Below are 16,141 nucleotides of genomic sequence, written 5' to 3' on the forward strand. Positions count from 1 at the left end.
AGCCTTGTTATAGGCTTACCTGTGGCAAAAAGTGGTCTGTAAGGGTTTACAACCACTTTAATTAATAGGAACAACAGAACGGCTCAGTATGTGTTGCAGACTGCAGTCACTGGAGCTCCACTCTGCACAGGAATCATGTGGCCTCCACTTCCTGTAGTGGAGTTCCAGCTGCAGACATTCACAAAGTTCAATTAAAAAAAAAATGTAGAAAAAAGTGGAGTGGAGGCCACGTGCTTCCTGTCACCAGTGGAGCTCCACTCTGCAGACAGACTCCTGTGTCCCAGTCAGACACTAAATTCTAATACTCCGTACAGGGACTTTCCATCGGAACATAGATAGCGCAGGCGCCTGCCCGCCCACCCGCCGACGGACTTCTATATAATGTACATGTATTGGGAGGGAGGAGCTCCACTTCCAGTACTGACACCTCCCCTCCCTCACCAACACAACCCACCCCGCACAGCTCTCCGGCCATGCCGCTGACGTCACTAGGAGGAAACGTGAACACTGCGCCGCCGCATGCAGCCAGCCAATGGAATCCGCCAGAGCTCAGGGCCTCGTCATCGTCAGCCAATAGCGGTCGTACGGGGTGAGCTGAGTGTCGGTACCTGCCGTGTTGTTGTTGTTGTTTACGGTGGCGGGTCGCTGTGTGCTCCGGTGGGGAGCCGGGGAAGCGGGGCGGGGCTGAGAAGAATGGCAGCGCAGGGCGCCGAGAAAGCCAGCAGCAAGAAGAAGACCGAGAAGAAATTCGCCGCCAGGGAGGAAGCCAAACTGCTGGCCAGTTTTATGGGAGTCATGAATGTCATGAGGAAGCAGGTAACCTGTCTGCAGGGGGCGCTGTCCTACTGGGGCCAACACAGAGCACAGCTGATCAATGACAGTGTGATGACAATCTATATTACCCTTGTGTCATCTCCTCACCATAGAGCCCTGTTCTGTGTGTCACCTATTACAGATGTCATCCCAATGTACACATCCCCCGCCACATACAGACTGGGGGGGGATTATTGATCATTTGCATACATTGGCAGCCCATGAAGAATGAATCGGCTACCTTTTAAAGGGTTACTTCACCTTTTACCAAAACACGTCCTCTGCAGGTAAGGGGCATCTGTAGATCAAAATAAACTGTGACTAAAGTGGAATATGTCCTTGCTATAGATGTGTAGGTACCTCGTGAAGCTTGACTAAAAAACTCCCAGGATGTTGCTAAGAGAGGCTCAGTGATTAGACTCCATTCACACCTAGGCTGTTGGAATCGCGGCAGAATGTGCAATGCGTTTGTGATGCCATTACTTTTTATTGGCACCCCAATCGCAGTGCAGTGTTTTTTATTTTTGCCATGATTAATCGCGATGCCTGTTACTCAAAAAGGAGCAGGAGCTTCTTTTGGGTGATGCAGTTTATCGTGGTAAAATCGCACCATGATTGGGGTGCCAATGAAGCTGGGTTCACACTGGTGTGATGCCAGACATCTCCTGTGATTCACACACCATGCCTGTGCACATTACATGCAATGTCTGTGCAGTGTGAATTCAGACATGCTGTTTGTATGGCTGAAATCGCATCACATTTGGGCCAAAAATGACACAGGTACCCCTTTTATTTATTTTTTGTTTGTACTGGAGTCGGATCACATAGGCGTTCAGACCCATGCAGTCTGATTCCACAGTTCGCACTACCTTCTGCAAACTGATTTGAGGGTGTCGTTAACTTCATATTGACACCTACAGTGGTTTGCAGAGAGCAGTGTGAACTGCCTGCGAGTCAGATGTGATGGAGGAACCTGCACAGGAATCGCAATGGTTCTCGCATCACACCAGTCTGAACCGAGCCTAAGAAGTAATGGCATCGCAAATGTGTCCTGCAAATTGGAATTGCGGGCAGAATCGTGGCGATTGAAATCGCCTAGGTGTTAATGGAGCTTTACTGTTCACCTTCAACATCACAGGAGTGAGCTTTCCAATGATGAGCTTAGAGCCACATCATTAGGGGAGAGAAGAGAGTAGGGGTGCAACGGATCAAAAAACTCACGGTTCGGATCGTTCCTCGGATCAGGAGTCACGGTTCGGATTATTTTCGGATCAACAAAAAAAAAAATCTCCCCCACTGTAATATCCACAATCTCCCTATTGGCAGGGTATTGGCAGAGTATTGGCAGGGCATTGCAGAGTATTGGCACTGCTGCCATCCGATCTTTCCCCTCCACTGTACAGATCAGTACACAGAGGGGAGAGAGGAACCGGCGTAATGACATGACGCCAGTTTGTTACAAGTGATCGCTCCGTCGTTTGACAGAGCGATCACGTGCTAAATGGCCGCCGGGTGTACCAAGATGGCCGCCGCTCCGGAGCTAGGCCGAAGCCGCGGCCTTTCCTATGGCCGAGGCCACAGAGCGCTGCTCGGATCGCGGGTGTCCCGTACGGATCAACCTCCGCGGATCGGATCACGGATCGATGACGATCCGTTGCACCCCTAGAAGAGAGTATGTGAGGTGTGAACAGTAACAGCTGGGCATCTCTTGGCAATGTCCTTGTCAACGTATAGGGAGTTTTCCATTCAGGCTTCATGAGGTACATAAATGGCCTACATCTATAGCAAGGGCATTATTAAATTTTGGGCAAAGCTGCATGGTTTGTTTTATCTACAGACCTCTTATCTGCTTAGACTTTTTTTTGGTAAAGGTGAACTGTGCCGTTAAAGCGGAACTAAAGTCTTCATTTAAAACACCGCGCGCAGGCAGGCTCTTTATGGCAGAAGAGGCATGTGATTTCTTTTATGCAAAAAAAGAAATTTACCTGTCTGTTCAGTTATCTGTAAAATATGTGTGCATGCGCAGCTCAGTTTGCGTTCTGACACAGTGCCTGTGTGTCGGGATGACTGTACTCCTGTGCATGCGTGGGAGTGACATCATCCCATGATAGCAGAAGACTGGCACCCAGAAGAGGCTTATAAGAAGATGCTGGTGAGGGTCCCCGGACTGTTGCAGCAGAGGTATTGGGACTTTATTTCCCTAACCACTTCAGCCCCGGAAGGTTTTACCCCCTTAATGACCAGGCTATTTTTTGTGATCCGGCACTGTGTTATTTTTAACTGACAATTGCGTGGTCGTGCGACGTGGTACCCAAACAAAATTGATGTCTTTTTTTTTTCCCCCCACAAATAAAGCTTTCTTTTAGTGGTATTTGATCACCTCTGCGGTTTTTATTTTTTGCGCTATAAACAAAGAGCAACAGTTAAAAATAAAAACAAATTCTTTACTTTCTGCTATAAAACATATGCAATAAAAATATGTAAAAAATCTAATTTCTTAATCAATTTAGGCCAATTTGTATTCTGTTATATATTTTTGGTAAAAAAAACCTAATTAGCGTATATTGATTGGTTTGCGCAAAAGTTATCGCCTCTACAAGCTAACAAACTATGGGATAGATTTAGGGACTTTTTAAAAAAATGTTTTACTAGTAATGGCGGCCCTCAGTGATTTTTAGCGAGACTGCGGCAATGCAGCAAACGGGACACTAAGTGACACTTTTTGGGGACCAGTGCCACCAATACAGTGATCAGTGCCAAAAAAAATGCACTCACAGTGTATAAATGACACTGGCAGGGAAGGGGTTAACATCAAGGGCAATCAAAGGGTTAAATGTGTTCCCTATGTGTTTTCTAATTGTGTGATGGATGCTGACACTAGACAAAGAAAGAGATCGTGTTTCTGATTAGTAGGAATCACAGATCTCTCTCTTCCTGTGTGACAGAACGAGGCCTGCCTTGTTTGCATAAAAATCAAATAATTACAGTGCCCGCACTAGAACTTGGATTGAAAAAAAATAACCATAAAGATCAAAAACCATCAATCAAATAATCATGTTGAAATGTTACAAATGTCCCAAATAAAGGTGCTTTTGTGCCCCAATCCTCAAAGTTCAATAGCGCCCCAAACTTCCAGTCCGTGATATGGCACACACCCCTCCTGTGTCCCCCACTCACCGGAGGAAATAGATCCCTAGCTTTTCAGTCTAGGGGTCAAACGAGCTGTAAAGCTGGCCAGGAATGGCGACTCACAGAAGGTCCAATGAAGATCTCTCCCAACGTAATAGTCACAAGTTGGTAAGTGCACTAAAAATAAAAAGAAGCAACTAATAGTGAAGCACAGTAAGTCTGGTGTTTATTGCGCAAATACAAGTTGGTACTTGCAGGACAGAGATGAAAAATGAGCATATAACAATGCAGGGAGAAAATCCAGGAAACGCAGCATCTAGTGTGCGTTCCACCAAAACCGGAAGTGATGTTGTTTGAACTCGGCACCAGAAATTTTGTCAACGCATTTCGCCCTCCCACAAGGCTTCATCAAGGACCTCCTTGTTTACATAAACAGACCGCTGTTCTGTCATTCCCCCAAACGATCGCGGGCGGTGGACCCGCTGATTGGCTCCCGCTGTGTCCAATCACAGCAGGAGAGGGGCGCAGTCAGGGCACACGCGCCCCAGACTAGGAAATGTGAACAACATACAGGTACATTGTTAAGCACAACGGGGCTGCCCTGCCACAGTATATGTACGGTGGGTGGTACAGAAGTAGTTAATCACTTCCTGACCGCTCTATAGCAGTTTTACTGCTAAAGGGCGACAGCTGTGCACCGGATAACGTATCTATACAGGATCCCACACTTCCGATTTGTGGGTTCAGGGCACTCAATGTTCTCCGGCACCCGCCGATTGTTGGTAAACACACAACAGGGATCTGCCTATATAAACAAGGCATATTTCTGTTCTGACAGGGGAGAAGATATGGATTCTTTGTTCCTGCAAAGTAGGGATTAAAATCCATCTCTTCCCCTCGTAACAGCAGCACACATAGTAAACAAACACTGGCTAGGCACATATTTAACCCTTTGATTGCCCTTGATGTTTACCCCTTCCCAGCCAGTGTCAGTACAGTGACAGTGTATATTTTTAGCTCTGATCACTGTATTAGTCTCACTGGTTCCCGCAAAATGTCAGTGTCCGTGTCTTTTGTTTTTTTTTTTGCCGCAATATCGCAGTCTTGCTATAAGGTCGCTGGTCGCCGCCATTACTAGTATTAAAAAAAAAAAAAAAAAATTCTAGTATATATGAGATAGTTTGGTTTACGCAAATGTTATAGCATCTACAATCAATATACACTTAGGATTTTTTTTTCCCCCAAAAATAATAGCAGTATAAATATTGGCCTAAATTGATGAAGACATATATTTTTTTTTTAAATATTTTTGTTGGGTGTGTTTTACAGCAGAAAGTAAATATCGTTTTTTGTTTTTTTTTTTTTTTTTTAAATTGTCAGTCCACTTTTGTTTTTATAATGCAAAAAATAAAAACCACAGAGGTGATCACCTACCACCAAAAGAAAGCTCTATTTGTGGGGAAAAGAAAGACATGCATTTTATTTGGGTACAATGTTGAATGGCCCGCAATTGTCCGTTAAAATAACGCAGTGCTGTATTTGCAAAAAGTGGCCTGGTCATGAAGGGTGATTAAATCTTCCGGAGGTTAAGTGGTTAATCCCCAAAACAATGTAATATATTGCGGTTTACCAATCCTTAGGATCCCATTCAAACCTGAGCATTTTGTGAACACACGCAAAATTGTGCGTTTAAGAAACGCATGACGCACCTGCGGTGCCATTCGCTGTTAATGGCACTCCAAATGTGGTGTTTCGTCACATATGGCGCCCCATCACATTTGGCTACCCGCTGGAGTGCGCATGCGCGACCCACCATATGCTTTCCAACACTTTTTTAAAACTTTGTTTTAAAAGTGACAAAAACACTTTTAACACTTTTTTTTTTTTTAAAGACTTTTAACAAAAGTGTTAAAAGTGGCAAAAGTTTTATAAGTGTTGGAACGCATATGGTGGCGGCGCGCATGCGCACTCCAGCGGGTAGCCAAATATGATGGGTCGCCATATGTGACAAAACAGTGGTAACCAGATGCATGTTTTTTCAATGTGGAAAAAGCTCAACCAGCATTAAAAAAAACTTGCAGAGCTCCAAGCTACATGGGCTATTTTAGTGCACATGGGGCAGGCCATTGAAATCGGTGGGGTGTCCTAAGCATGTGGCGAAAAAATGTATTCACAAACGCGTAAAAATGTGGTGCAATTTTGCGTGTATTCTTAGAATGCCTAGGTGTGGGTGCAGCCTAAGCCCTGGTTCACACCAGTGCAGCCTTGAAATTGCGCTAATTCAGCGCGATCTCAAAGCCACAGATCAGTGCGATTTGGATGTGTGATTTCATTGTGACTAGGGTTGTCCCGATACCACTTTTTTAGGACCGAGTACAAGTACCAATACTTTTTTTTCAAGTACTCGCCGATACCGATTACCGATACTTTTTTTTTTTTTTTAATGTCACGTGACAGTTTTTTTTTTTTTTTAACAATGCTTTCTTTTTTTTTCGGGGGGGGGGGGGGGGGGGTGGTGTCTGTGGTTTTTGTTTTTTTTTTACAATAATAATTTTTTATTCATTTTTGCAATATGTTTTTTTTTTTGTTTTAATCAGCCCTGTTGGGGGGGGCTTTGGTGAGATATCAGGGGTCTTAACAGACCTCTGATATCTCCCCCTTGAGACAGAGAAAGAGACAGAGGATAGAGATTCCCCAGTCCCTTTCTCTGCAGCCTCAGCTGCACTGAGAATGAATGGAGAGAAGACAGCCGCTCCTCTCCATTCATAAACTGACACATCGTAATCACAGGAGATTACAATGTTTCAGTTATGTGAATGGACAGAGTCAGCTGACTCTGTCCATTCACAAAGGAAGGAGGAGGAGGACGGCAGAACGGAGGGGGACAGAGAAGGAGAGGGGGACAGAGGAACGGAACGGAGGGGGACAGAGAAGGAGAGGGGGACAGAGGAACGGAACGGAGGGGGACAGAGAAGGAGAGGGGGACAGAGGAACGGAACGGAGGGGGACAGAGAAGGAGAGGGGGACAGAGGAACGGAACGGAGGGGGACAGAGAAGCAGAGGGGGACAGAGGAACGGAGTGGGCATGGAGGAGGATGCAGTGACAGTCAGCGGTGATCGCGTGGGGGAGTTACAAGCCCCGATCACCTCTGTATGTCACTGAAAGCTGCTGAAAGCCGCGTGGGGGAAGCTTGTAACTCCCCCACACGCCGATCACCGCTGACTGTCATAGTATCGGCGGAAGCATCGGGAGCATTTGCCCGAGTACAAGTACTTGGGCAAATGCTTGGTATCGGTGCCGATACCGATACTAGTATCGGTATCGGGACAACCCTAATTGTGACTTCATTTAACAGAAGTCAGTGCAAGTTGCAATGAAATCGCAGAAAAGTAGTGCAGGAACCTTTTTTGTTGCTACAATTTAAATGGTTTAATTGCTGCGAATAGGGTATGACTTATGTCATTTTTGAACTGTGAAATCACATAAGTTGCACTGGTGTGAACCAGGGGTTAATGTGGTGGCTGCATCAGTAATAAGTCTGTTATTCTGACCAGTAACACACTTCCTGTTTTAGGGTGTCGCCACTCTAGATGGAGGAGCAGTGGAGACACCCCCCCCCCCCCCCCCTCAACAGCTGCATTGTCACTCTGAGGGGAGTGTAAAGCTGGCCATACACCTATAGATTATCTGCAGATTTTCTATGGTTAGATGGAAAAAGTGCAACAGATTTCTCCCATGTATGCTAAACTGTTTGGATGGAGGAATCTCCCACTGGGCCAAGCTTCAGTATCTTTCTAGTCGGTTCCGCTGGCTCTCAACCTAAACAATGCCTGCACCCAATCAGAATGTTCAGGTATTGTGATTTATTCTGAGCATGCGTGGCACTTTGTGCGTCGGATTTGTGTACACACGATCGGAAATTCCGACAACAGATTTTGTTGTCGGAAAATTTTATAGCCTGCTCTCAAACTTTGTGTGTCGGAAAATCCGATGGAAAATGTCTGATGGAGCCCACACACGGTCAGAATTTCCGACAACGAGGTCCTATCGCACATTTTCCGTCGGAAAATCCGACCGTGTGTATGGGGCATTAGATGTGCAGAGACTTAGAAATTGCAGCCAAACTTCAGCTAACACTTTTTTAAGCTGTTGCAGCAACATTTTTTTCCTTTGGGCTAAAGGTTTTACATAAATCAATAAAAGTTGATCATTGTAAGCACCCCTGTCGGTGGTAAATGGTTTGTCTCAACCCTCTAACTGCCACTTTTGCCGGACAGCTTGGTCTGTTAACCACTTCAGCTCCGGAAGGATTTACCCCCTTCCTGACCAGAGCACTTTTTACACTTTGGCACTGCGTTGCTTTAACTGCTAATTGCGCGGTCATGCAATGCTGTACCCAAACGAAATTTTCGTCCTTATCTTCCAACAAATAGAGCTTTCTTTTGATGGTATTTGATCACCTCTGGGGTTTTTATTTTTTGCGCTATAAACGGTAAAAGACCGAAAATTTTGGAAAAAAATGATATTTTCTACTTTTTGTTATAAAAAAAAATCCAATAAACTAAATTTTAGTCATACATTTAGGCCAAAATGTATTCGGCCACATGTCTTTGGTAAAAAAAAACGTCAAGCGTATATTTATTGGTTTGCGCAAAAGTTATAGTGTCTACAAACTAGGGTACATTTTGTGGAATTTACACAGCCTTTAATTTATGACTGCCTATGTCGTTTCTTGAGGTGCTAAAATGGCAGAGCAGTACAAAATCCCCACAAATGACCCCATTTTGGAAAGTAGACACCCCAAGGAAATTGCTGAGAGGCATGTTGAGCCCATTGAATATTAATTTTTTTTTGTCCCAAGTGATTGAATAATGACACGTGACATTAAAAAAAAAAAAAGTATCGGTAATCGGTATCTGCGAGTACTTGAAAAAAAGTATCGGTACTTGTACTCGGTCCTAAAAAAGTGGTATCGGGACAACCCTACCCGAAATCCAATCACCGCCTTCAGGATTTCTAAGGGCGTACATTTTTTTTATTTCACTCCTCACTACCTATCACAGTTTTGAAGGCCAAAAAATGCCCAGATGGCACAAAACCCCCCCAAATGACCCCATTTTGGAAAGTAGACAGCCCAAGCTATTTGCTGAGAGGCATGGTGAGTATTTTGCAGCTCTCATTTGTTTTTGAAAATGAAGAAAGACAAGAGAAAAAAATTTTTTTTTTTCAAAACTTTGTGACCAAAAGGTGAGGTCTGCAAAATACTCACTATACCTCTCAGCAAATAGCTTGGGGTGTCTACTTTTCAAAATGGGGTCATTTGGGGGGGGGGGGGGGGGGTTGTGCCACCTGGGCATTCCATGGCCTCCGAAACTGATAGGCAATGAAGAGTGAAATCAAAAATTTACGCCCTTAGAAAGCCTGGAGGTGGTGCTTGGTTTTTGGGGTCCCGTACGCAGCTAGGCTCCCAAAAAGTCCCACATGTGGTATGGTGGAGAAGCAACAGAATGTATTTTGGGGTGTAATTTCACATATTCCCATGGCATGTTTGAGCAATATATCATTTAGTGACAACTTTGTGCAAAAAAAAAAAATTGTCTTTTTCCCGCAAGTTGTGTCACAATATAAAATATTCCATGGACTTGACATGCCTCTCAGCAAATAGCTTGGGGTGTCTACTTTCCAAAATGGGGTCATTTGGGGGGTTTTGAACTGTCCTGGCATTTTATGCACAACATTTAGAAGCTTATGTCGCACATCACCCACTCTTCCAACCACTTGAAGACAAAGCCCTTTCTGACACTTTTTGTTTACATGAAAAAATTATTTATTTTTTTTTTTTGCAACAAAATTACTTTGAACCCCCAAACATTTATATATAATTTTTTTTAAAGCAAATGCCTTACAGATTAAAATGGTGGGTGTTTCATTTTTTTTTTTCACAAAGTATTTGCGCAGCGATTTTTTTCAAACGCTTTTTTTGGGGGAAAAACACACTTTTTAAAATTTTATTGCACTAAAACACACTATATTGCCCAAATGTTTGATGAAATAAAAAAGATGATCTTAGGCCGAGTGCATGGATACCGAACATGACATGCTTTAAAATTGCACACAAACGTGTAGTGGCGACAAACTATATACATTTTTAAAAGCCTTTACAGGTTACCACTTTAGATTTACAGAGGAGGTCTACTGCTAAAATTACTGCCCTCGATCTGACCTTCGTGGTGATACCTCACATGCATGGTGCAATTCCTGTTTACATTTGGCGCCAGACTGACGCTTGCGTTCGCCTTTGCGCGAGAGCAGGGGGGACAGGGGTGCTTTTTTTTTTTTTTAATCTTCTTTTTAAACTGTTCCATATATATATATATATATATATATATATATATATATATATATATATATATATATATATATATATATATATATATATATATATTATATATATATATATATATATATATATATATATATATATATATATATATATTCATTGTTCTCTCAGGGAATATAAATATCCCCTATGATAGCAATAGGTAGTGACAGGTACTCTTTTAAAAAAAAAAAAAAAAAAAAACTGGGGTCTATTAGACCCTAGATCTCTCCTCTGACCACACCAAGATCGGTGTGATAAAATGCTTTCCCAATGGCGCGTTTTACATCCGGCGAAATCTAAGTCATGAAATGCTCGTAGCTTCCGGTTTCTTAGGCCATAGAGATGTTTGGAGCCACTCTGGTCTCTGATCAGCTCAATGGTCAGCTGGCTGTATCACCGGCTGCATTTCTCAGGTTCCCTGTTGAGACAGGAGAGCCAGAGAAAAACATGGGGGGGGGGGGGGGGGTGGCGGCATTCCCTCCCACTGATTGTAAAAGCAGTCTAGAGGCTAATTAGCCACTAGGATTGCTTTTACATGAAAGCCGACCGCTGGCTGAAAAGAATGATACCAAGATGATACCTAAACCTGCAGGCATCATTCTGGTATAACCACTAAGTCGTGAATGGCGTACCTGAAGACAAAAAATGGTTAACAATAAAACACAGTAAACAGTAAAGTATAAAAAATTGCATACCTGAAAAGCAAACATGATAAAACATTGCAGAATAGAATACAGTAAAAAAGAGCACAACAATAGAGAGAGAGAACAATAAAACGACAGCTATTTTTTTTTTTTTTTGTAACTGTAACTTTTATAACTGTAACCGGTTCCATATTCGGGTCTCTCAAAATGCGATGGCATCTTGGGAGACCCTGTGTTAGTGTGCATATTCTGTGCAATGCTGTACGCTAATACTCAACTAGTGTATGGTAGCGTTCAAAACATTCACCAATGCAAGGACCAGGACTGTCAGGACAGGAGGGACAATAATAGCGGGTGTCACGCCTATATCCGCGCTTGCTGCAGACACGACATGTTTTTTGGGGGGGGTTCGTTGAGTAGGGGTACTCGGGAGGACATAAAGAAAATGCCTCTCATGCAGCCGACTGCATTTGGTTGGGGATGTGAATGGGGGAAGTACGGGTGCTGCAGAAGTGGTGGGTTCCCAATTAGGATTGGCGAATGCTGCAGGAAGGGCACTATGGGCACGACAGGCCTGTGTTTGTCTTCTTCTTGGTGGCAGCGGGACACTACTTGTGCTTGCCACCTCACCAGCTTGAACTGCAGTTATGGGACTCGCCACGTCACCAAGTGTTACTGCAGTGCTGGTTTGACTACGACCGGGGTGTACTAGGCCACTGGTGCTTGCCAGTTCACCAAAACGCTACCAAAAAAACTATTAGCGATCACAGGGATCAGGCCTAAATCTGCGAACGACGCAGTTATGCGTTTAGTGTTTTGTAAGTGACAGTGATCGATTAATACTGCACTTGGGTGGGCTGGGCTGGGCGGAGGGGCAAAACGCAGGTGCTAGCAGGTATCTGGGCTGATCCCGCTAACACTGTTTTTGGGAACCCTAAACTGCTGGGGATGCTAGTATAGATCTGATCGGATCAGATATTGATCAGATACTATAACACTAAGGGAGGCGTATGCTGCGTGCGTAGGTTTTAGCGGTACTGGCGCTAACCTGACGCTGCCTGGGGCGACGCAGACCCTATCTGACCCTAAAACCTAAGTTATATCACCGTCGGGCGATCAGGGGGCTAAATCTTTATTAGGTAATAAACGGCGGGTGCCCTGACACTATAAAAAATAACTAACCAGCATCACCCGTAACAGTTATACGGTGATCACTGGTGAAAGGGTTAACTAGGGGGCAATCAGGGGGTTAAAACCTTTATTAGGTAGTATATGGGGGTCCCTGACGCTATAAAACGCTGATGGCGAACCTATATACTTACCTCCCTAACTAGCGTCACCAGTAACATTAATACAGCGATCAGAAAAATGATTAGTGACACTGGCGACAGGGGGGTGATCAAGGGGTTAAAGCTTTATTAGGGGGGGTTAGGGGGGTATCCTAGACCTAAAGGGGGCTAACACTAACTGCCCTACCACACTAACTGTCACAAACTCACACCAATGCAGTAATCAGAAAAAAAAAAACTGCTTGGTGTCAGTGTGATTGGGGGGTGATCGGGGGGTTTAATGTGTGTGTTGTGTTGTGCAACTCACTCAGATGTCTTCTCTCCTTGGCGCCGGAACGGAAATACCGATCCGAGGAGAGATGACATCACTTCCTCTGCTGCTGTTTACTATACAGCAGCAGAGGAAGAATCTCATTGGCTGGGAGCGATTGCGAGGGGGGGGCACGAATGGATGGTCTCCCCCTCACCTCTGATCGCTCCCGGACAGAAGCCGACCGCCTCGGGCACCGGGGGGTCTGATCGGACCCCCTACCCGCGGGAGGCAGATTAGGTACGTGATTTTGCCTGCCCGTGCCATTCTGCCGCAGTATATCTGCGTGAGGCGGTCGGCAACTGGTTAAAGAAAGTTGATAAAAGTAACAGGCTTACTGGCCCGGATCACTAGGTGAAAACAATGGAAACAATCCAAAAAAATAAAGCAGCTATCGCATCTAAAAAATGATTAAAGCGGAGTTCCGCCGTGTGGTGTGTGTGTGTTTTTTTTTTTTTTTTTTTTTTTTTTTTCCCAGCAGCTGCTTACCTTTTAAAATATGGACACTTACCTGTCCAGGGCGCCTGCGATCTGTCTCTTGGCTCTCGAGTGCTGCCGCCGCTATCTTCGCTAAGGGAATCAGTAGGTGAAGCCTTGGAGCTTCACTTTCTGGTTCCCTACTGTGCATGCGCGACTCGTTCTGCGCGTTCCCACTGGTCCCTGCTGTCTCCTGACACACCACTCCACCGATCGCCGTGATGCGCGCGCCCCCACTGGCGCGCGGCGACTGTTATTCTGAAGGATGTCATACAACGCCCAGTCAGGATAACTGAACCACCGCCCGGCCATTATTTTGCTATAGGCCGGGCGGGAAGTGGTTAAAAAACAACAAAGAAAACACAACACAAATACAAAATAAAAAAAATAAAAAGGGTACATTAAGGCACAAAGTTAAACTCGGTACAGTAGACATTAGAAGGTAGCCCAAATTAACCACTTCAGTAACGGGCACTCCACCCCCCCCCCCCCCCCCATTCCTGCCAGACCAATTTTCAGCTTTAGGCGCTGTTGCATTTGGAATGACAATTACGCGGTCATGCAACACTGTACCTAAACAATTTTTATAATTTTTTTTCCCCACAAATAGAGCTTTCTTTTGGTGATATTTGATCACCACAGGGGGTTTTATTTTTTTTGCGCTACAGATAGGAAAAAACACCAAAAATTTTGAAAACGGTTTCCTTTGTTTCTGTTTACAAAACTTTGTATAAGTAAGTTTTTTTTTTTTTTTTCTTCTTCACTGATGTGGCGGCACTGGCAGGCATCACTGATGGGCACTGAGTGCCTTCCCTATTGGGCATTGATTGGCATCCTTGGGGGGGCGGGGGGCTGCACTGATAGTGCGGACCCCCTCCGTTAGGAGAGCAGCCGATGGTCTCTCCTCTACTTGCGTCTGTCAGTGTGAGTGGCAGAAAAGCAGATAAACGGCTCTTCCTATTTACACTGTGTTCAGCTATGATTGGACACAGCTGATCACGTGGTAAAGAGCCTACGTAAGAGGCTCTTTACCAAAATCGGAGATGCGGTGTGTCAGACTGACACACCACACTACCGATCGCTGGGCGCACGCTGGCTTGTTTTCCTGCTGGACGTTATGACGCCCATTCAGGATAACTGAACCACTTCCCATCCGTCATTGTGCTATAAGCTGGGCGGGAAGTAGTTAAGCATTGTTGGTGTCACAGGCTTCATCCATTGATTGAAGGTATAACATATCCGAAATGGTCACCTAACCAGATTGAGGATAAACCGTATAGTTAACTATGAGGGTGGGGGAAAAGTCCAGGTAGTTTTCAGGAAATAGACTTTAGCCCAGGCACCCCAGATCTTATCGAACTTCTTAGGGCATTTTTGGCTCATAAGTGAGTTAATATAAAGGCAAGACTGAATCCACCATAGCTTTCCACTGCGGAAACATAGAGGGTTCACGCTGTTTCCACTTGGATAGGATAGCCTTTCTGGCATAAAATGTCGCATAGAATATAAACAGCTGTCTATGAGTATTGGAGGTAACTGTGTCACAGATACCTAAAAGGAGGATCCTAGCATCCATAGACATGCCTCCTATAGTTTATCTCATCCGCCAATGCTTCCCAAAACTTGTAGATAAGGGGGCACAACCACACAACATGCATAAATGTGCCGAGCTGAGTGTGTATCTTTGAGGTGTATAATATGCTCTGTGCAGAAATTTGAGTTGTTATCGGCCAGGGATAGATATGTCCAACGGGATATATTACTGAACCCCTTCATTCCAATCCTCAGTATTAAAGTGGATGTAGACCTGATTCATGAAATTTGAGCTGGGCACATATATCTGCAGTGGTTTTTTTTTTTTCTCTCTTCAAAGCACTAAGTCCCATGGCTTTCTCCTGCTTCGGTTCTTATGTTGTCAGCCTGATAACTTCTAACAAGTTCTCCTACACAGGAGATAAAACCAGCCTGAAATTTGTGTCAGGGAGGGTGCTATAAATAGATTAGCAGACAGCTGCTTTACTCACAGGAGAGCTCTGAAAGTCTCTGCCTATGGGGGGGGGGGGTGTCTTTCCTCCAATCAGCTGTTTTCCAGTGTAAAATGAGGAAGTGAAAATCCTAACACGATCTGCATTTTCTAAACATTATATAAAGCTAAAGCCAGCAGATATACATGTAAAACTTACATAGGGAGATTTGTATCATCTCTGTGTATCATTTAAGGCTGTTCACTTCACTGGGTATATTTGAGGGTTTACATCCACTTTATGGGGGGAGAATATCCTCTCAGGTGTGGAACAGTCTTGTGCCTTTTACCGGTGTCTCTATCGGAGATTCTAAGATATAGAGGAGAGAATTCTGTCCACATTGGAAATAAACTAATCTTAATGCCCGCAACTGCCTGCCAGAGCGTTTGGTGAAGCGTTACCATAAACGAATGGGAGCCCGTTAAAAGGCTTCAAATGCCTCCTGACTCGACATGAGGCTTCAATTTTGACGCAATTCCAAAGCTTCATGTTTTAAATGTGTGAAAAGCACTGTGTGTTTGTCCATTGTATCATTTGCAAAGGTGTTTGAGGCTCATTTGTCTGATTTTAATGCCTGTGTGAACTTAGCCTTAGGCTGAAGTCACACATGTGCGGTGCGAATTCCAGCTCCATTTTGTCTGCGAAGAGAAAAAGCAGCTGTTCAGCGATTCCTCTCCACTGTATCTGCGGATCAGCTGAGCGGGGGGGGAGAATTCTTGTTCACAACGGAACGCATCTGTGAATCAGATGCTTTTCCAAATAGGTTTGGCGTCTGCAATTCGTGCTGCAATGCCTAGAAAACTCAAGTTTTTTTGGGCAATGCGACATGCGAATGCAACGCACATGTGAACCAGCCTCATTAAAATGTCCTGCCAATTGGATGCGGTGTAAGTGAACCCAGCCTTAAAGTGACTGACTGTAAATGCTGTTTTAATTAAAAAAAAACAAACATGTCATACTTGGCTGCTCTGTGCAGTTTGTACAGAGCAGCCCCAACCCTCCTCTTCTTGGATCTCCCACCAGGACACCTGCCCCCCCCCCCCCCCGTCCCTCCACAGCAAGCCGCTTGCTC

General features: G+C 44.6%; 1 protein-coding gene across 1 annotated transcript in view; it reads left to right on the forward strand.

Moving 5' to 3' along the window:
* The first annotated feature begins 477 nt into the window (after positions 1 to 477).
* KLHL7 (kelch like family member 7) overlaps positions 478 to 16,141 on the forward strand; it is a 45,630-nt gene continuing 29,966 nt past the window's right edge. The window contains exon 1 of the mRNA XM_073630091.1: positions 478 to 816. Within this exon, the coding sequence (XP_073486192.1) occupies positions 520 to 816 (297 nt within the window). The 5' untranslated portion in view covers positions 478 to 519. The remainder of the gene's footprint in view (positions 817 to 16,141) is intronic.

This window comes from Aquarana catesbeiana, linkage group LG05, assembly GCF_042186555.1.
Source record: "Aquarana catesbeiana isolate 2022-GZ linkage group LG05, ASM4218655v1, whole genome shotgun sequence".
NCBI classification, from domain to species: Eukaryota; Metazoa; Chordata; class Amphibia; order Anura; family Ranidae; genus Aquarana; species Aquarana catesbeiana.